Genomic DNA, 21,782 nt, shown 5'->3' on the forward strand with positions numbered 1-21,782 from the left:
ATAAATCATGTTCTAAAGTAAGACCCTTTGATTTTTCTTACCAGCTTGTAATGCTTTTTTAAATTATTATTACAACACCACACGTGTATATTTTTATCTCCCCCAAAATAATATCAAATGATTGTATTTTAAAGTAATGATTAATCATGATTCATTTGAATAATGTGATCAACATGAATACATGTGCTCCTGTTGTTATGCTTTTGCAGACTAACAAACAGCATAATAAGCTTATACTGTCCAAAAACTAAAGCAGATTAAGTAAGCAGAGTTTAAAGCCATGTGTCAGTGCATGCTGGCGTGCGCGCGCGCGTTTTTGTAATGAGTGATGAGAGAGCGAGGAAGATAAGGGGGAGAGAGGAACAGAGCTCCAGTTTTCTTCAGATTGAAAATTGGCCAACTCCCACCCTCTGTGTGTCCTTCCACTGCAGAGCACACGCCGGTGGCTCTACATCTCCCCCGGCCCCCGCTTTATTAATCCACGGACCACAAGTGTTTGTTTTCTCGCAGCAGAATGAGCGCTGAATGCAGCAGCTACTCCAACACTGACGGTGCGTTTGTGGACGGATTCTCGTGCCCCAGAGCCGGAAATGCCGCTGTTGCTGTGTACTGTTGCGGATTTAATGATGTCAAGTACTGCTGTGATGATCCCAACAGCTTTTTCGCCTATGAGTACGGATACATGTGGTGGCTGAGGTGAGGGAAATTTACATTTGAAAAAGTGTCATTATCTTCAGTGTTTTACTTATTTGTAACTCAATTGGAAATTCTACATTCAAGATTCAAAGGCTTTATTGTCCTATGCACAGTGTAGTTATGGCAATGAAAAGTCCCAGGGTCCTCCGACTACGCAACATAAATAAGACATTAAACAATAAAACACATTTGAAAAAAAATCTAAATAGTGCAAGAAATAACAGAACAGCAATCAAATAGTGCACGGGAATGTTGCAAGGCTATTGTGCAAATAATGCGTGTGTGTGTGTGTGTGTGTGTGTGCGTGTGCGTGTGCGTGTGTGTGTGTGTGTGTGTGTGTGTGTGTGTGTGTGTGTGTGTGTGTGTGTGTGTGTGTGTGTGTGTGTGTGTGTGTGTGTGTGTGTGTGTGTGTGTGTGTGTGTGTGTGTGTGTGTGTGTACTATCCAGTAATGTGAGCAGTGCCACCTGTTTTAACTCCTGACTGATAGATTATCTCATGAATCCAATCCATCCCAGCTGTCGCATGCTTTGCTTTTATTTATGGTCTGTTTGATTTAATATGTTTTCCTTTTTATTTTATTTCCTTATTAGTTAATTTGTTCATTTCAGTCATTGTGCTGTTGCAACACGTGCATTTCTGATCTGGAGATTAATTATGGCTCATCTTATCTTCTCTTAACACATTAACAGCTCTAGTTGTTTTAGTTTCATGTGTGGATGAAAAAACTATTTTGGTACAATAATGCTAATAACTCAACTCCATGGCTCCTTATGATTTACCTGCAATATTTAACATTATACCCTTTATTGAGCTAAACCAAATTATTAATATATTTGATCTTCCCCATTTGGATATTCTCTTTTCCATCCTTCAAATCATCATGTCCTCTGTAATGCTCTTTTCTCTTCTTCTCCTCTTTTCTTTACTCAAATGTTCTCCTCTTCTCTTCTTTCTCCTCCTGTCAACCATCCCCTTTCTGTTCCTCTGCTACTTTACCTTTCTACCTTTGCACTCTCCACTTCACTCCTCTTCTACTTGCATTGTCTCCACTCATCCCTTTTCTCCTGTCTCCTCTCTCCTGTCCTTATCTCCTCTACTTTCTCTCATCTCCTTGTCTTTTCTTCCCTCCTCTCAGTATCGGTGCTCTGGTTGGTCTATCCATTGCCGCGGTGGTCCTCCTTGCCTTCCTCATAACTGTATGCGTCCTCTGTTACCTGTTCATCGCCACCAAACCCAGTCGTCTTGACAACGGCCTGCCCCTCAGAGCGCCAGGTAAGTGCGTGTGTGTGTGTGTGTGTGTGTGTGTGTGTGTGTGTGTGTGTGTGTGTGTGTGTGTGTGTGTGTGTGTGTGTGTGTGTGTGTGTGTGTGTGTGTGTGTGTGTGTGTGTGTGTGTGTGTGTGTGTGTGTGTGTGTGTGTGTGTGTGTGTGTGTGTGTGTGTGTGTGTGTGTGTGTGTGTGTGTGTGTGTGTGGTGCTGTGGTAACTAGTGATTTTGAATGTGTTGCCACTCTTTCTGAAAGCCTGTGATTCAGAGACAATTTGCTGCAATCCTCATCTAAAAAATCATGTGGTTTGGCATTTGGTAAAGAAAACGCATGCTGATTTTGAACTATGCGGAATCTATTGTGTTTCAGCAGGAGATCCCAGTGAGGGGCTGAGTCGTGTGGGAGCGGCCTGCATCTCTGGTCCGCAGGGATTCAGAAAACACTTCATGAGCAGAAAGCTTGACTGTGATAACCAGCCGTCAGACCCCGAGCTGCTGTTCCAGAGGTGCTTCACAGCTACCGTCGTGGGTATTAAAGTAGAAAATCCTTTGTAGGCTGCTGAGGGACTCTGGGCTTCTAAATGGGCCCGGCGGTCCAGAGAAAAGGAGAGTTATGGCGCATTTCCACCATGGCACGGAGCGCGGTTTAAGCGTGTCGTGTCCTGCCCGGCCCGTTTTTGGTTGCGTTTCCACTAGGCCTAGTTCCAGCCCGGGGCTACTTTTTCACCTTTTTTCTGGCCCGACAAAATCATGTTTCTATCGGGCCCAACAAGCGGGACAAGCTACAACTACAACAAAATGAACGTATTTTACCGTGATTTAATTGTAATACACGTTTCTAAATGATGCCGAAGTAACAACATACTGATACCGGTTAGTAAAAACCATGAATTAATGCTTTGACTAGTCTGCAGACAGACGGCAGGCGAAAAACCTTTTAAAAGGCGTGTTGTCTAAATGGAGATCGTCCAAGCTAACGCACTATGCTCCGACCGTCCACACTCACAACAACCGCCTATACAGAATAAACCAGCGACTGTATTCGCCATGACACAGACAGTCTGTGGTTTGTACTTGTTTAACTTTTGTCTAGTTTCTGAACAGATATGAGGAGCTGTGAGCTTGAGTGCTAACAGCTAACGGCTGATGTTGTTTTTCTGAAGATGACGTCACGGCTCCGCCTACACTGCGTTACTATAGATACCCCAGTTCCTAAACTGTAATGGAAGCGCAGCATTAAAGTGAGCCGGGCCTAACAAGGCCTAACAAAACAGTACTAAGTCGAGTGAGGCCTGCGGTGGAAATGCGCCATTAGTCAATCTAAAGGCAGAATTTGCTGCCAGGGGACGGCTAGGATTTATAGAGGAGAGGTAGCTGCCATTACAAAGTTCTGATGGGAGTTGTGCTGGGAAAGAAGAACCCCTTTGCACCAGGAAGTCTCTAAATAGCAGTGATTCAAAATCTTCACACACTAGATAGTGCGCGTCCTGCATAAGCTATGTTTCAGCAGCAGTAACCGAGAGAAAATGGGCATCTATCTACAATCTTCTTTAAGGACCTGTTCACAAAGCGCCTTCTTCTGGCAGAAGATTTCATAGATTTCCTACAACGATATCTCGACACGGTATCATGACATGACAGACTATATTCGCCCCCTTCGATTTTGTTATCTAATTGTGTTAGTATGTTTGACGAATAATTTTGCTTTCACACTTTGTATGAATGAGCTTCAACCCTCTCTGACAGCTGTTAACTCAGAAGGACGATCCACTACAGAGATAAAACACTTCAAGGGTCAGCCAGACCAATGTGCTCCTATAAATGTTATTTTTAGTCTTTGTTATGATAGTTTAATCTGAAAGACAATGTCCAAAAACGCTTCTCCTAAGAGTTCTACATACACCGCTGCTATTCTGAAACGCTGAAATATTTTCAACACGAAACGCTTGGAACTGCTTTGGCTCTGATCGTATTGGAATCAATTGAAAAAATACGATGGCACTCTATCTGGACATGAGCCCTTAACATTTAAGACAGCCAAACACCAATGTTCATGCAACTGGAAACACGGTCAAAAACACGTTTTTCAACTCAACACACTCCCAGCTGCTAACATTCTAGCTTTTTCTTGAGAGCGCCACTTGCAATGGCATTCGCTTTGTCTCATTGGGATCAATAAAAATAAAAAAACACTGGAGCTAAAAAAAAGGCGCTACTGTATGTGGACGTGGGCGCCTTAAAAAATGTTTTTGAATGGCCTCAAGACAGCCAAAAACCCATGCTAATGCAACTGGACAAATAGGCCGATCTAGAATAGATGTCAAAGATGTGGCCTACAGAAGAAAAAAGACACACAAAGACAACAGTGGATTCTGGATAGCTACTGTAGGCCATAAGTTAACGCCCCACTGATGAAGAAGGGTGCTATATACATTGATACTCAGGGACTGAAAGACTTGTGAGGACCGTGAGATGGGAATAGAAAAAATGGCATTGTTGATTTTTCAAATGCTTGCAATTATATATGGTTAGTGACAATCAATTATTTGAAAGAAACCTATTCAAAAATACATTAATCTTTTTTCAAGTCTTTTTTAAACAATATGGGAATTTCGAGAACTGTGTTACTATAGACAAGACTAGAAAACGAGGGAAACAATCATTTATAACATTAAAAGGAGTCATTTTTGAAATTCATACTTATGACTCCTGTGGTCTAAGAAAGTTAAAAAGTATTAGTAAAAATGAACAATCCTTTCCTAAATTCAAAAACCCAAGACTTAAACAAAATCAAATTTGTGATGTCATCAAGTATAAATGATGGATCTCCTCCGTACAATTAATTTGGAAAGATGTTAAAGATGATGGTGAGAGATTTGATTTACAGTTTTGTTTTGCAACTGAGAACAATTCAATAGAATAAAGCATTGGAATGAAAAATAAATACTTAACTAGCCATTTAAATAACATTAATTTTGGGGGTCACCGCATGACTAAATATAAGGAGTGGACGTAGCCACTGTGACGTCACCCTTTGGTTTTTGTTCTATGGTTTTGAATTTAGTTTGGCCGTCGCCACCAACACACTGTGAAAGGGTTAGTTCAAAAAGGGAAACACAGACAACTCCGTGGTAGCAGTTTATCAATCAATTTGATGAATTTCAAAAAGTCTATCAAAATTAACATCATACTATATTGCAAAAACTAGCAATTGAAACCATAAATGTATCAGGCAAATGTTTACCGAGCTAATACATCAATTGAGAACTGGATAGTCAATTCCTTCTCAAAACGTTCAAGTGCCCTTGTAACTCAGAACGGTAGCGTAGAAATGTATAAATTCATGCAAAATGATCTTGTATTTGTGAGTATGTTTGCGTGTGTAACTGACCTCAATTTTAAATGTCAACACTTGTGTTCAGTTCTTTTTTGTTTTTCTCTGTAAAAATGTACTACAAAAATGAATACTTTAAAGTTCATTGAATTGTTTCTTCACAAAAGTCTTTGTGAGGTGCAGAATTCAAACTCAACTGATGGAATGAAATGTTTGATGGAATTCAGTTTTTGTACTCATGTTAAATGCAATTTCCCATTGGTAAAGCAAAGTGTGTGCACAGTATTCAACTGTAACATACATGTACATGTCAAAGAATGTAAAAGAAAAAAATCACTAAAGGGGATCAGTTTCTATTCTTTATGATGTTCCTATACATTTGATTGGAGTCACATTGCATCAGTGTACATAGTGTTTTATTTACACAGTTCTTTAAGAGCACCAACTAAATCTGGATCAAAAGACTCAACATTATTATGCATTGATTCAGCCAATTAATCGACGGACTGCCATGTGGTGGAAAAGCAACAAACAGCTCATTATATTTAAATGTCAAATACTGTGGAATACATGATTTTGATGCACAAAGTCTTAGATTTATGTTATCTACAAAAATCATATAAACACAGAACCTTCTAATGGCTATTGCATCCCAAAAATAAGATAATCATGACTTAATCTTAATCTATTATACTCAATCAATATATTATAGTTCTCAATTATATACAAAACATGTCTCTGAATTGTTTGGCTCACAATACCAAACAGATCATGCATTGCAGCATCCCATAATCCCCTCTGTTTCAGCCCTGTTTCAAAAGTGCTGATTCTCTGTCTGTTACTTTAGATGAAAATAAGGAGCCACCCCCCACGCCCCTCTGAGAGATATTTGGTTAAAAAGTACACAATGGTGCTCTAGGAGGAGATTCAGGTGATAAGGGGGGGTCAAATCTGATCAGCTCGTTTTCAGACAGGTTTTTATATAAATGGATCAGGAGCAAATATTTTTTCCTGAAACTTTCAGAATCTCTTTACACAGAGGGGACACATGTTTATGTATAAAAGACATACAAAAGTGGATTTTGCATAATAGGTGACCTTTAAAGATGTATGACATTAGAAAAACATGTGTTACTGGCACTATTCTGTAATTATTTTCCAATTGTAATTGAGAAACATAAATGTACAGGTCACCCCAAAATACACATATAAGTCTATTTCTAGAAATAATTACCCCACCGACGTTTCTGTGAGCAGTTACATGTAGGAACAACTTTTTCCCTATCAATCACTGCAGAGAAGGAAGCATGCATTTAATATCAGCGCAGGATGAAAACTTTGATGGTATCAATGAGTTGTAAAGATATGCTGCATTCCATTTACATTGGAGGTCAAAGGTCAGAACTGGGAGAGACATCACATCTGAGTTGACTGCGTTCCAGTAGCAGTAGCACGACTCTATGGGTACAGTGGGTGGAGCCCTGATGGATAAACGCCCTGTCGTACAACAACATCGACCCATCACACTGCCCCTGACCGGCCTTTGGTTAACAGCCACCGCACCCCAACTTCCTCTCATCCGGTTGAGACCGTGGAGAAGTCGGGGCCGCAGTTTACTTGGCTGGTAGAGCACATTCACAGAGTGTGCATGGACGATAGTGGGGAGAGTCCTCCAGCCCTGCATGGGGCTTACTGCGCACAATGTTTCCCGGGTCCCTAAGGAGCATGGGAAAACATAAGTGCATTATGTCCAGGGGGGGGTCATACCTACTGACCCACAGCCCCCCCCCCCCCCCCCCCCTCACCAGTCCTGTGTTGCCCCAGCAAGCACAGACGGTGAAAAGGAGCCAGACATGTCCCAAAGATAAAACCTTATGAAGGGGCCTGGCGTAGACCAGGTCGCCGCCGTGCATATGTCCTCCACATTCACACCCTTGAACAAGGCTGTTGATACAGCCATACCACGTGTAGAGTGTGCATGGACCCTAGTGGGGAAGGCTCTCCCCGCCTGTCCATAGGCATGTGAAATGCACTCGAAGAGCCATCCTCCCAGGCGTTTCTTGGACAGAGCTTTACTGGCCACACCATCCCAAAAGCACACAAACAGCTGTTCAGTGCGCCTAATGGGAGTCGTGCGCCCTACATAACATGCCTACATTTAGCCTCCCTGTCCCCAATATGGGGGGACCAGGCTATTAATTTGGCCGATGCTACGGCCAAATAATCGCTCTGATCCAGTGAGGTGGCACCTTGCGGAAGAGCAATCAGCGAGACGCCCCACATGACACCTGTGTTTATTTGCAGCCGCCCTGTCACGTGGCAGCGGGGCAGAGGTTCTCCGCCCAGCCTGCTGCCTGCTGGGAGAAGATGGGCTGCCAAGCTCCGCCGCTATGGTCATCATCACCTAGGGGGAAGTCCTGGCGGACAGACCTGGGCGTCCATGGACGCCGGACCTGGAAGTGCCCGACAACGAGAAGTCCTCGTCATCCTCCTCCCCGGCAAACGGAGCCATCCGCCCCGCTGTAATGGCGAACATGAATGGCACCGCCTCGGATGGGCGCGGGAAGGGGGGGTGCTGAGGGGGCTGCAGCACAGCCATCTGTTGGCATGAGTTTGTATTGATCATATCCCACTGAGGCACTCTGATAAAGAGGGCTTGCTCTATCTCTCTTTAGCCCCGCTTTAAAGCCACTATCAGCTGAAGAGGAAACTATTAGATGGTTCATTGAGACTTAAAGTCAGACAGTTCAGATTTGGTGCTGGCTTTTAATTCTTCAATCTTTTTCTGCAGAGAGGCAGGCAAACCCATCATATGGAAAGAAATTCATGGAGAGAGACAACAGTGAAAGCAAAACTGCATGTATCCCAGTATTAAGCATTACACGATTGTATTTGGTAAGATAAAGGATTTTATTCAATCACATGAATAATCCAGTCCTTGTAGGTTTATAAGAAACAAAGAGGTTTAGGAGTAACAATTTGTTCAGCTCCAGGTCTAACAATGAACCATTAGAAAACTGTAAAAGATTATAATGAGATTTGTATTCTCATTGAACACTATCTGCATATTGAGTTAGATCTGCATCCCTGGAGTAGAGAGACTTGTGGATCCTCCATTAGCATCGTTTATGCTTGAAATTCGTGGAGATGAAACAATTAGATGGTTGGTAAGAGCTAACTGTCAAATGGAAAAGTGCTATTTGCATAGACAGGGAACACACATAGAACCGGCCATCAAACGCAGATTACACCGAGTGGTTTTTGTGAAAAGATGTCCTTTGGGAGATATCAATAATTTTCTCAGTGAGCAATTGTATTCTTGACACCACTGTCTGTGATCAGCCTCTCTTCAAGCATTTCCAGCTATTTCTAAAGGATCTTTTGATTAAGTCGTATAGATATTCATCCTCTTTACTACATTTCCAACACAAAATCCTTAAAGGGGACATGCAAAATAACTTTTTCAGTTTGCCTTCCATAAACTCATTCAGTATTTTGGAGCTGCTTTAGTAAAAAACATGGGAATTAGCAAGCCATTCGGTTTGGTTACCTTACTACATCACATGAAGTCTTATTAGAATATAACACCTCCATGTGAGTATATAGCAACAGCTTGATAGCTGGATTTGCAATTTTTCTTGCCAATCAGAGAATATATTTTTTTCCCCAGAGAAATAAAATAACAACCCAAAAATAGGCTCTGAAATAAAAATATTTTATTCAATCAAATGAACACAGTGACAAATTTGTTCCAAGAAAAACAATTGATGCTGGATGAAATGATTACAACTTAATATTTAATTGAACTGCCTAGAATGGATATAATTATAAAGTGAAAGGGCTACTGCAAATTGATTACTTATATTTTTATTAATTCTACTCTTAGGCGGTGCACCAATGATTTCGGACCAAAGAGCAATTCATTAGCAATTTCTTTCATACTGAAGGAGGGGACTTGCAGAATGCTGATGTCTTTAGCTCTTGGGACTGACAAGAGCAATGTATGCGAGAGTGGTGAGTATCTAATAGAGAGAGATAAAAAAGTAGCATGTCGATTTAACATTTTACGTCATTAGAAGAACCTTATAGTCTCATGGATTAAAGCCAATGAAAGAAACAAAATATATGTGTAAAATGTCCAAAGCTTTTGAAATGCCAGCAGCCCCATTCAAAGGCTTTTGGCGATAGCATGAGGCAGGGCAAAAAAAGCAAGAATCAGATGATCTACACTACAGAATATTTAGCTATACTGTGAATGAGAAAACACTAGAAAATGCATTTCCTGCTGAAAATGCGTGTGAATGCTATAAACTGTGTACATTTGTTGCTGAATTAAGCTGAAAATGCAGAAAAAGCTAAATATTTTATTAGTTGAATGGTCTCTGTAGCCTGCTTTTAGCTACAAAAACCAAGTAAGGGAGTTCCACCCTCTGAAACTCCCTCCCTGCAGAAATCCGCAACGCCCCTTCTCTCAACATCTTCAAATCAACCCTTAAAACTCATCTGTTCAACATCGCCTTCCAACAAAAACTCAATCTCTCCCCCTACTTACACTTCCATTTCGGCCCCCTGATTTATGTTTATGTTTTCATGTTTTATGTCTTGTCCTTGTATGTTTCTTTGTAAAGCGACCTTGAGGTTATGAAATGCACTATACAGGGGCGGATCTACAGTTGGGCAAGGGGGGGCAGCTGCCCCCCCCCCCACTGTAGAGCCTTGCCCCCCCCAGCTGCCCCCCTAACATTTGTTTCCCTAAAACTGTACTTGTAGAAACAAACCTAAACTATTTCCACAAGCTTCTCAAGCAACGAAACAAGCAGTACATTCATTAAAAGTGAATCATTTTAAATATCATTTTAGGCCCGTTAAAAACGTAGCTACGGCCCTGCATTAAACTGCGGAGCGGCGTTCACACAGACCGCGGCTCACACAGCTGCAGAGAGGGAACGAGCTGTCCCAGCACCTGAAGGTGGATCAGCTTCCCCTGGGAGCATTTCCCCTTCCACTAGTTTTGTTTTTACTAAAGACGAGAGCTTGAAACAAAATATTAATAAAACGCTGCCGTTTGAATCGATAGCGTTTAACAGACGGGCGCTGTTTGGGACGTTACGTTACAAAATACTACGAAGGCAGCGCTAGCTGGGAGATCGATCACTTTATTTGCTAAACTATGCGGTACTATTAAATCCACGTAAATTACACACCACAGCAATGAGGCCAGATAAATTAAACCATACATCCTTTACCATCAAACTGGATCTAAACACAGCTGCCTGTGTGCGTTTGATAAATACTTTCTTATGTTATATTTATATGCTACTTAGCTACATGGCCCTAACGTATAAAGTTATACAAGCATTTGTACCAGTGCTTTTCACAAGTAGACTCTTGCAGGCCAGAGTAGCTGGAGTGATTCAACAACAACAAAAAGACATATCTGAGAAGTGGTCAGGACGAACAGAAAGAGGAAAAGGAAAAGAGAGTACACTGAAGAGACCAGGAGGGTCAGAGCAGGAGGAAGCCAGGAGGAGATGAAGACATGAGTGAAGAAGAAGAAATGTATGAGGAATAAAGATCAAGTGTCAGAAAGAGGGACAGAAGCAGGGATCAGGAGGCAGATGAGACTCCAGCTGGTCCACATGGTATGTTCTTATTCTCCTTGCTTACATATTCCATTACAGCAGCACAATCTAGCGGCTCTTAGTATTGACAAATATTGATTGAAATGTGTTTCTGCACAGGTCACCTTTAGCTCTCTTAAGAGATGGGTGATGTCATTTGTGTACTTAATTATAACTAAGTACTTTTACTGTAGGCCTACTTACAGTAAGCAAAATTCTGAATATTCTCTGAATCGGGTGCCTTTTGGGTCTTTACATCTTTGAAAAAATGAAACCAAAATGTTTGATCATAACATCTGGTAGTGGACTACTTACATGTTCCCACCTGAGGCACAAAATATAAATAATTACTAGGAATTTCCTTGAAAAAATGTTACAGGGTTTAAGTTTTTGACAAAAAGTAGCCATGAGACCTTAGGCGCTTTCACACCGCAGTACTTTTCCCACAAAGGTTCATGAGAACTTAGTTCATGAGAACTCTTTAGGTCTCATGAACTAAGTACAGATCGCGTTCACACCGGAATCAGTTCCTGGGGGAAGGATTAGGCAAATGAGCCGCTGACGTCACTTCTTCTTCTTCTGCTTTGGGTTTACTGGCAGGCCGCAAACAACTTCACGCCATATACTGCCACCACAATTCCCCGTCCGGAAGTCCCCGGAGTTGGGGACTGGCTTCAGTAGAAGCTGCTGGGACTCCCACCTCCTCATCACTCCACCGCTCCCATGTTTTCTTTTGTGTTGCAATGAGTTAGTCTCTCTGTGTTTCTGCGCTGGGCTAATGCTAATAATGCTAATGCGAGGATAATAAAATGGCGGCTTCACAGAACCTTTTGAGAGTTTTACGGTGCGTGTTTGCATTTAGCACAGCCAATCAGACATAGAACCTTTTCTAGCAGGGACGGAAAAGGGTTAAAAAAGGTTCTGATGAACAAATTTTTGTTCCGGCTCTTTTTGGTGTGAACGCGACATTTCGGAACTATATCAGAACTAAAGTGGGAAAAGTACTGCGGTGTGAACGCGCCTCTTGTTTAGCTAAGATATGGCACCACATGGAAGTTAAGGACATTACAAAATTGTAATATTTTGCAAAACTATTGTTTATTTTGTAATAAACAATGATCTACTATTATTAATTAATATAACAGAGTTGAAATGTTGAGCTTGTCAATCTTAATCGGACAATACAAAAACTGAAATATAGGTAAGAGAATACACTGACACTTGCCTTTCTTTGCCATCTTTGCTTCAAAGGACTTCTGTGATGTAATTCCCTCAATGCAGATCACACATGGACTGATCCATTATTTTATTAGGAGGGTAAATGGTATGGCGTGACGGGGTTGAAACGAACTGAGGGACGTGTGTCAATATGGCAATTTCATAGATAATTCAAATATTTTTTCAGAATTTCTTTTTGATCAGTTCAAGTTGATAAGCATATGATTATATTAGCAGCAACATTTTGGGATAATTGGCCATTTTAATTTGTTTAATATTACATTAATATGTAATAATGCTTAGTGAGGACATGCAAATATGTCTGTTGTCTACTACTAAGGCAATCAATTTTTTTAAAACAAAAAATATATATATATATTTAGTTTTACATTGTAATGCAAAACAACCTGTTCCATTAATTAATTGCTTTAAAATACATTTTGTAGTTTCCTTTCATTTAAAATTATTGAAGTAAGCTTGGGGGACTCAAAGGGCACCCGGTTGTTTGTCTGAACACCTTGTTTCTCTTGTGCATTAAGAACACTTGTGTTAGTGCATGAATTAACAATAAATAGGTTATATACAGTATAAAATACCACGTACTGTCTGCCCTCCCATGCCACCCTGGCATGACCTCTTGCCACCCCATGTAAAATGTTCTAGAACCGCCACTGGCGCTATATAAATTCAAGTTATTATTATTATTATTATTATTATTATTAAGTGTGTTGCTGAACTTAGCGGAGAAATGCAGAAAAGTGAAATGATTTGCAATGACTTTGTTGAAAACCTGAAAGTAAAATGTTAAACTGGAAGAGTAGGAAAAATAGTGAAGAAGCTTAATATTTAAAAGAAAAGGTTTAAAAAAGGTATAAACAACCTGAAATAGCTGAATGATTGAATGGTTTATAGCTGAAAGTAGGCTGAACTGCAAACTTTTGAACTAACTTGATGGCGGGTTATCTGTCGCCATGGCAACGGCATTTGATGAAACCCCGTAATACGCTTAGATGTGTTGATGGCTGCATCGTTACCAAACCTATGAAGTTTTGGGTCATTTGGAGCATTATCAATGCACACCCCCCCCCCCATACAAATTAGCCATAAACTCATTAAATATGGGCATATTTTAATGCATTTCAGGAACACAAATATGTCTCTTCCTCTCTCCCGCAGACAGCTGATCGCTGTCAGACCGGACCATGGCTGTAAAGGGCTGTCTAGTTCCCCCTCGACACATAGACTGATTTTGTCCATGTCTGCTTAGACCTTTCGCGACTGCAAAAATGTTTAAACAAACAAACATTGACCATATGCTGTTCACCAGCACCCACCCTCCTCTAAGTGACAAGCTACAGTTGGCTGTCTTTGTGTAACTCGATTTTGACAGAATAACAACTGGTGACTTCTAGAATTGTGTGAGTAACATTCTGTTTTTAGACTTCTCTGTTTCAGTGTGTATACTCTGTATAAATGCTCTGTAGTTGATCTGACTGAAATTGTGATTTTAAATCTCAAAACCGCTACAGTATATGTCAGGCAGAAACTTGGGACAATTAATTTGACTGAAACCTTAAAACTGAACTAACTGACTGCTTGGGTTAAACTTTGATTTAAACAATACTAAGAGCTTTATTGAGTAGGTGTAACTGTATTAAGGGTTAAACTCATAACTTTATAACTTAGGGTTTAATGTAATTGGAAAACCATTGTGACACTGAAAATACAATAACAACTCAGGAGGGAGCCAGTCTAGATTTCCTTTTGAGGGCCACCAGCTGCAGAGAGCTAACTAATTAAAGGGGCATGGCCCCACGGCTGCGTGAACTCAGCAATCAGGTGTACATTTTAGGCAGCACTTTCCTGGAGCGTGAGCTCCAGCGTCAGTCAGACGAAGACTGACAAAGACATTAGAGTCCTGTTGGAGTCACGAGGGAGGCAAAGAGGAGGCATATCCTACTTTGATTGAGCTAAGTATCTCTAGTATTTTATTTTATTTGTTTTTTATTAGCCCCTCATGCTATAATCATGTGTATTTTTCTCCATTCCTGTTTATGTGTCTTCCCGCAATTATCACTGGCCCCGTGTATCTCCTAATCGATATAACCGGCCTGCTCTCGTCTATCCCACATGCTGCACTGAGATCCAACATCTAGTTTCAGGTGGCCTGTGGAACTGCCAGTCAGCTGTTCCTAAGGCTGACTTAATCTCTGGCTACGCTTCCCTGCAGTCTCTGGATTTCCTTGCTCTCACTGAGACCTGGATTACTCCATCCAACACATCCACCCCAGCAGCTCTCTCCACAGCATATTCCTTGTCCCACACACCCAGACCCTCTGGCAGAGGAGGTGGCACTGGTCTCCTGCTCTCTCCCAAATGGAGCTTTTCCCTCTTAAAGCTACCTAACTTCACTCCTTCCACCTTTGAATTCCATGCCGTCACAGTAACCCATCCTACATCCTCCTCTCACACATCCCTGAAACTGGCCCTCCCGCTGTACTTCTCGGAGACTTCAACCTCCAGACAGGGAAGATAGCTGAACTAACATCTCTTTTAACCGCCTTTGCTTTCTCACTGTCTCCATCCCCACCAACTCATAACACTGGCAATGTCCTTGATCTCATATTCTCAAGGAACTGCTCTACTTCTAACCTCTCTGTAAACCCGCTCCACACATCCGATCACTTCTTCATTTCATTCTCTCTACCTCTTTCCAAACATAACGAACTAATCTCTTCTAATTCTGCACCTGTCCGCCGCAACCTTCGTTCCCTCTCCCCCTCTACCTTTGCCTCATCGGTGGAGGAATCTAGGTGTGACCCTAGATAACAAACTGCCCTTCACTGCAAATATAGCTGCTACAACCCGCTGCTGCAGATACACTCTTTGCAACATCAGGAGGATACGTCCCCAGCTGACCCAGAAAGGCTTTCGTCATCTCACGCCTAGACTACTGCAACTCCCTCCTGACTGGTCTACCTGCATGTGCCATCCGACCTCTGCAGCTCATCCAGAATGCAGCTGCTCGTCTGGTCTTAAACCTTCCTAAATTCTCCCTCCGCTCCCTTCACTGGCTTCCGGTAACTGCTAGAATCCACTTCAAGACAATGGTACTTGCGTACCATGCTGTGAATGGATCTTGCCCTTCCTACATCCAGAACATGGTTAAACCATACTCCCCAGCACGTGCACTCCGCTCTGCATCAGCCAAACAGCTCGCTGCACCCGCACTGCGAGGGGGACCCAAGTTCCCATCAGCAAAAACACGTGGGTTTGCTATCCTGGCTCCAAAATGTTGGAATGAGCTCCCCATTGACATCAGGACAGCAGAAAGCTTACACATCTTCCGGGGGAGACTGAAAACTCATCTCTTTCGACTCCACTTCGAGCGATAGAACTATTAACAAAGCACTTATATACTAATAAAGGGCTTGCTTATCTAAAGCCAGTTGAGTAGCACTTGAAATGTTTTAGCTCTATGAAACCTGATGTACTTATATGATTCTGTTTTCTTCAAGTTTCTACTTTTTTGGTCGAACGCACTTATTGTAAGTCGCTTTGGATAAAAGTCTCAGCTAAATGCAATGTAATTAAGCAATAGCTCACGACAGGCCGTGGTATATGCTCATTATATCACAGCTAAGGGGCGTGGTTCGGCCAGACGCGAAGCCTGCAGTTTGCTTTTCAGCCCAACGGTATACTGTTTTTCTTAGACGCGGAGGGATACTGACTTGTTGTGAAAAGTAACTTACAATTCTACCCGTGGTATACGCTCAGTATATCATGGCTAAGAACCAATCAGATTGCTTGATTTGACTTGTCCGTTTTATAATTAAGCAATAGCTCACGACAGGCCGTGGTATATGCTCATTATATCACAGCTAAGGGGCGTGGTTCGGCCCGACGCGAAGCATGGCTTCCTCCACTGCTCCTCTGTCCCAAGGCGTCCCCCAGGGTTCGGTGCTTGGCCCCCTCCTCTTCATCCTTTACATGCTCCCCCTTGGCAAAATAATTTGTCGCCACAACCTTCAATTTCACTGCTACGCCGATGAAATCCAACTTTATATCTCAACAAAAACCATCACCCCCACAACACACTCCACTCTCACCAACTGTCTCTCAGAAATAAAAGCATGGATGCAAACAAACTATCTCCAACTGAACAGTGCCAAATCAGACATCATCATCATCGGCCCCCCATCCCGTATCAAAGACATCCAGAATTTCAACTTCACCATTGACAGCCACACTCTATCTCCCCCCCCTCACATCCGCAACCTCGGAGTCATTTTCGACAGTCAGCTCAAATTCAACCACCACATAAATCACATCACCAGGACCGCCTTTTTCCACCTCAAAAACATTGCCCGTCTCCGCCCATCACTCTCCTCCTCTGCTGCTGAAATCCTGATTCATGCATTCATCACTTCACGACTCGACTACTGCAATAGCATCCTCTATGGCAGGCCTATTCAACTGGCGGCCCGCGGGCCAGATGCGGCCCAGAACCAACTCCCGAGTGGCCCAGCCTCCCGTAGCCAAATTCCTACACTAGTACAGACCATGAACGCAACACTCCGCATTGCATAGAAACCACCAAACCACAACGCAGCACGTTTTTTGAAAGTGCATCTAGTGGTGCTAGTAACGGTGGTCCTATGATAGCAACTCTAAAACATGTCTCTCTCAACTCTGAAGCGTAAACAGAGACAAAACGGTCATTTATCTTGTGGAGCAGATCCAAGTCAAGCTGGACCTTTTCGCGACCGACTTGAGCACGGGTCGGATGCTGCATTTTCCGACGCTCCCCAAACACATCACATCTCCGGCTCAAATCACGGATGGGATGACAGATTTCATTGCGAGGTTGAAAGAGAACTTTGCCGATCGATTGGATGGACTTGCTCTGCCCACAGAGGTGATGGGCTTTGCCAGAGACCCCTTCACTGTTGCCATAGAGGGGGACGTATCAACCAGAGCAAAGGAAGTGGTCCCCTGCATCGACAAGGGGAAATATACACTGGAACTTATTGACATGCAGCTCACTAACGGGCCAGCGAAGCTTTGGAGTGATGTCAACAAACAGCAGTTCCCTAACGTTCAGAAAGTAGCGATCTGTGTGCTCAGTATCTTTGGATCAACATACACATGTGGATCAAGCTTTTCACACAAGAACTCAATCAAAAGTAGCACTCGCTGCTCCCTGACTGACAGCTCTCTTCACCAATGTCTTAGGATTGCATTGACATCATATGAGCCAAAAATCACTGCTCTGGTTCAAAACTAAAAATGTCCCTTCTCCCATTGAGAAAGTCAGCGATGACAAATCACAAATGAGATGATAGTAAGCACCTAGTTTACTATAGTAGACGTGTACTGTAGTATTCATTCCTATAGTTACCCGTATCCCTTGTTATGGGTTTGTGCACTGAAGGGTTTGACAGTTCTTTCTGTATTCATTTAAATGCACTTTGTAATGTGTCTGGGTCAAATGTGACCAAAACGTATGATTTTTTTGTTATTACTTGAAAGTGAAAAAATAGTATTGCTTTGTGTTGCATTGGAGCTCTTTAGCTGTTTTTTTTGTATGTGAGGACATTTATTAAGACTGCTATTATTTTATTCAGTAAATGCACTTTTTGATGTGCCTGGTTCAAAAAACATAACCTGAATATTTGACTTCTAAAGCAAACAAATGTAATGCTACAACTATGCACTTTTTTTCAGATTCTGTTAAATTAATGCTAATTTGTTGTGTTTTTATGCACTTTTTGACCTACCTTTGTTAGATGAACGATGAATAAAAATTGCATGTTTTTCATCGCAGTAATATGTGTTGGTTTAAAATGTGTCACTACCCGCTTTTTAAAGGCCGCTGAATGTCTGGCCCAGCTGAATTTTGTAGTTATAAAATCTGGCCCAACTGAATGTGTAGTTGAATAGCCCTGCTCTATGGCATACCATCCAACCTCCTCAATAAACTCCAACATATCCAGAACTCTGCTGCCCGCCTCCTCACCCACACCCGCTCCCGAGACCACATCACTCCCATCCTCCAGAACCTCCACTGGCTCCCCGTCCGTCAAAGAATCCACTTCAAAGTCCTCCTCATAACTTACAAAGCCCTCAACAACCAGCCCCCCCCCTACCTCACAGACCTGCTGCACCACCACACCCCTTCCCGCTGCCTCCGCTCATCAGAAGCCAACCTCCTATCCATCCCCACCCGCACCAATCACCGGACCTGGGGGGACAGAGCCTTCTCCGTCGCTGCCCCCTCCCTCTGGAACTCACTCCCACAACCCATCAGAGACTGCACCGACCTCACCACCTTCAAAAAACTCACAAAAACTCACCTCTTCAATCTGGCTTTTCATGTGTGATTGTTTTTGTATTATTTGACTTTAACTTTAACTATATATTTATTTGTTGTTCCTTTCTTCTCTTCTCTTTTTTTCTTCACTATTATCTGTAAAGCGTCTTTGAGCACCTGTAAAAGCGCTAACAAATTAAATCTATTATTATTATTATTATTACGTGGTCACTTGTATAGGTTGAGGTTGTTCGAGGCTGTTGCTTGGCATGGTGAGAATATTGCTCCACTTTCTCCGGTCCCCGAGATTGGGCTTCCAGTAGCTCTGGAGAGAGCTTTCGCACCTGTGGCCACTAACGGTCATAATTTCTCTGCTTTGTTTCAAGACCCGCATCAGAAAGCTTTTGAATGGTGGTACTTTTCCAGTTGGTCTACCTGCTCTTCACGTAGCTCTGCATGTCGTAGTTTAGGTGCTTTTTTTCTGGAGATAGGCACTGCTCAATCCACTCCTCCATAGTAAGACCCCCCCGGAGTTCGAAGTTAATCTTAAATGTTTCCATTTTATGCTTTGTACGTTTGTTTCGTAACGGAAGAAATTTAAATATATTTATAAAACTGACAAGTCAAATCAAGCAATCTGATTGGTCGATAGCGTTTTTGCGGACCTCTTTGATTACAGATTTGAAAACATCGTTGCTTGCTTTAAAAGTAGCACAATTCATTATGTTAAACCTTCAAAAGTATCTAGATATCGCTGCCCTAATGCCAAAGGAACTGCACACTGAATATCTTTTGCCGTTTGATGTCTATGTCTGGACCGCTGCGTCAAAAAGGAGGGCTTCTGCCCCGTTACTTCTCCGCTGCTTTCTTGTTGCAGTATTTGCTTTTCAGCCCAACGGTATACTGTTTTTCTCAGACGCGGAGGGATACTGACTTGTTGTGAAAAGTAACTTACAATTCTACCCGTGGTATACGCTCAGTATATCACGGCTAAGAACCAATCAGATTGCTTGATTTGACTTGTCCGTTTTATAATGTAATGTAATATTGCAACCATGGAGAACAGTGATGGACGCTGCCACAATGGAACTCATATGAAATAAACAGCTGATTCCTCACACAGACAGTAGCCTGTTGTTTCTATGCATAAAATAGTGAGAAATATGCCTCTGGTGAATTATTGTATAACATATTTTTTCCATAAAAGCTGGTGGGTTGAAAGCAATACGGGAGGTGAAAATAACTATATTGTAGAATACAGATGAATTCTGATGCCGTGGCTTTATCTGAAACTGACAGCATAATTGCATTTATGGCCCGGGACACACATATTTTTTAGATATATTTTAAATAACAAGTTTAAATAAAATGCTGGAGTGTTTCTTGCTCTGCCATACAACAAGTGGGATTTATATTGTATTACTATACTGTAGCATATCGGTTTTGATTCCCACTGTCACGGATATAATCATATTCTGAATTGAATAAGATAAAGTACTTCAATAAAAATACAAAATAATGTATCTGTTTACGTGTTTTACTGAACGAGCATACTGTAGGCCTACTGTGATCTGCATGCACTTATCAAACATTTAATTAAAGTTTTTTTAAAAAGTGAGGGGGTCCAAAATCAACCAACGTGCTTTGTTTTTAACGTTCATCACTATAATAATCAAAAAGAGAAATATGAACGTTAGTTTTTACTGAAATGATCAAATAAAGTCAACATTTCACTGAGCTGTGTGGGGTTTACTAAACTTTTAAAAGATGTTTGAATGGTGATATACACAGTGATAGATGTTAAGGACTAACAAGTTTATAATAAATACATGTGTATTTATTTTAGGATCTTTTCATACAATCATACGTATTGGGATCATTTGTATTAATGTGGACTGGAGGGTGAGGGTGACGAGCATAAGTTTCCCTTTCCTTTTTATTTAAATTCCATCCTTGGTAACGAAGAATATGTTTCTCTGTTGTCCACGTTTAAAAAGCATAAAACAACACCACCAGAGCGCGGTGCAAAGTATCTAGATAGAATATGGCGCTGGGTTTACAATAGTTGTTGTTCTTATTATACATCAATGTAGTCCGCTGTATAGAAAACTGTAGTTTCCCCACAGCAGCAGACGCACATTCATGACGTCCGCTGGCGCATCATAAATACGTCAATAGTGCAGTCTCTTCTCCTAAATCCTTTTGAATTCTCTCACTATTCATTAACCCTGAAAGGGTCTGTGGGCCATCATCGACAAAGCTCTATCATCCCCCCTCTGTTAACAAGAGATAGTATGTTGCGAACTCTCTTTGTTTCAAATAATTGCCAATCGGAATTACATGCAGGGCAGCATCATCGGTCTGAAAGGGTCTCTGGAAATATCAAACATTTAATTAAAGTTTTAAAAACAGTGACAGGTTAAAATCAGAGGTGGATTATTTACCTAGGTAAAAATATGTGTTAGAAGTAAACGTCCTGCATTCAAAATTGCCAATTGCCCAAGTGAAAAGTATTATCATCTGGAAGTAAAATGAATCATTATGTTATTAGTATTAAATACATATAAGTATTTGTACAATTCATATTTAGAAATACTCAGTTGTAATTAATGATGCATACATTTGTTCATCCATTCAATGTGGCATCTGCTATAATGGGGTTAATGTATGATATTACTTAATAATACAACACATTACTGTATAATACGTGATAATGTATGAGTTGATTTACTTTGATCTACTGTACTGTGTACACCACAACAATATTACAAAAAATATACTGCATATTAAAGCAAAATGGGGCGAAGCCTGCGAGCTAGTTCAGGCAGTCAACTCGAGCACTTATGCTGCATTCATACATAACGCCCCTTGCCACTCTACAACAAACCAACAGAGTCTCCTTAATATGCCGCTCTATTTAACCTGCCAGTCCTCTCTCCATGCATTGCTTGCTGCTGCTATTGCCGTAGCTACCTTTACGTCGCTGCTGCTTGCCTGCCCCACCACCACCCCAGCTTCCACCCCAGCTTCCACCTGTAGGCTCGGGGGTTAGTTATTTGATCATCACTCATCGTGCTATGTATATCTAGGGAGTGATGATGCCCGAGCTTAATCGCCAAACTCAACTATATGCTGCTTCTAATAAACATGTTAAAGAAACACGTGAGTTGTCTGACTGAACTATTGTAAAGGTAAAAGTATGAGCATAAAAAATAAAGAAAGGATGAAAGCTTGTGTTTTTTTGAAGGCTCACACGCCACTACACTGTCCAATGGATATCCCTGGGGAGCCTTTGGCAAGCAATGCTCTATTTTTGGTGAAGAGAGATGCAAGGT

At 41.7% G+C, this 21,782-nt stretch overlaps 1 protein-coding gene across 1 annotated transcript; it reads left to right on the forward strand.

Annotated features, from left to right (window-relative positions):
• Positions 1–485: 485 nt before the first annotated feature.
• Positions 486–7,845, forward strand: LOC307020262 (protein shisa-like-2A). The gene is made up of 4 exons (XM_079651500.1): positions 486–696; positions 1,833–1,969; positions 2,332–2,486; positions 7,600–7,845. The coding sequence occupies exons 1-4, from the start codon at positions 515–517 to the stop codon at positions 7,819–7,821; spliced, it is 696 nt and encodes a 231-aa protein (XP_079507626.1). The 5' UTR covers positions 486–514; the 3' UTR covers positions 7,822–7,845.
• Positions 7,846–21,782: the final 13,937 nt, after the last annotated feature.

This window comes from Notothenia rossii (assembly GCF_949606895.1).
Source record: "Notothenia rossii genome assembly, chromosome: 9".
In the NCBI taxonomy this organism is placed as follows: Eukaryota; Metazoa; Chordata; class Actinopteri; order Perciformes; family Nototheniidae; genus Notothenia; species Notothenia rossii.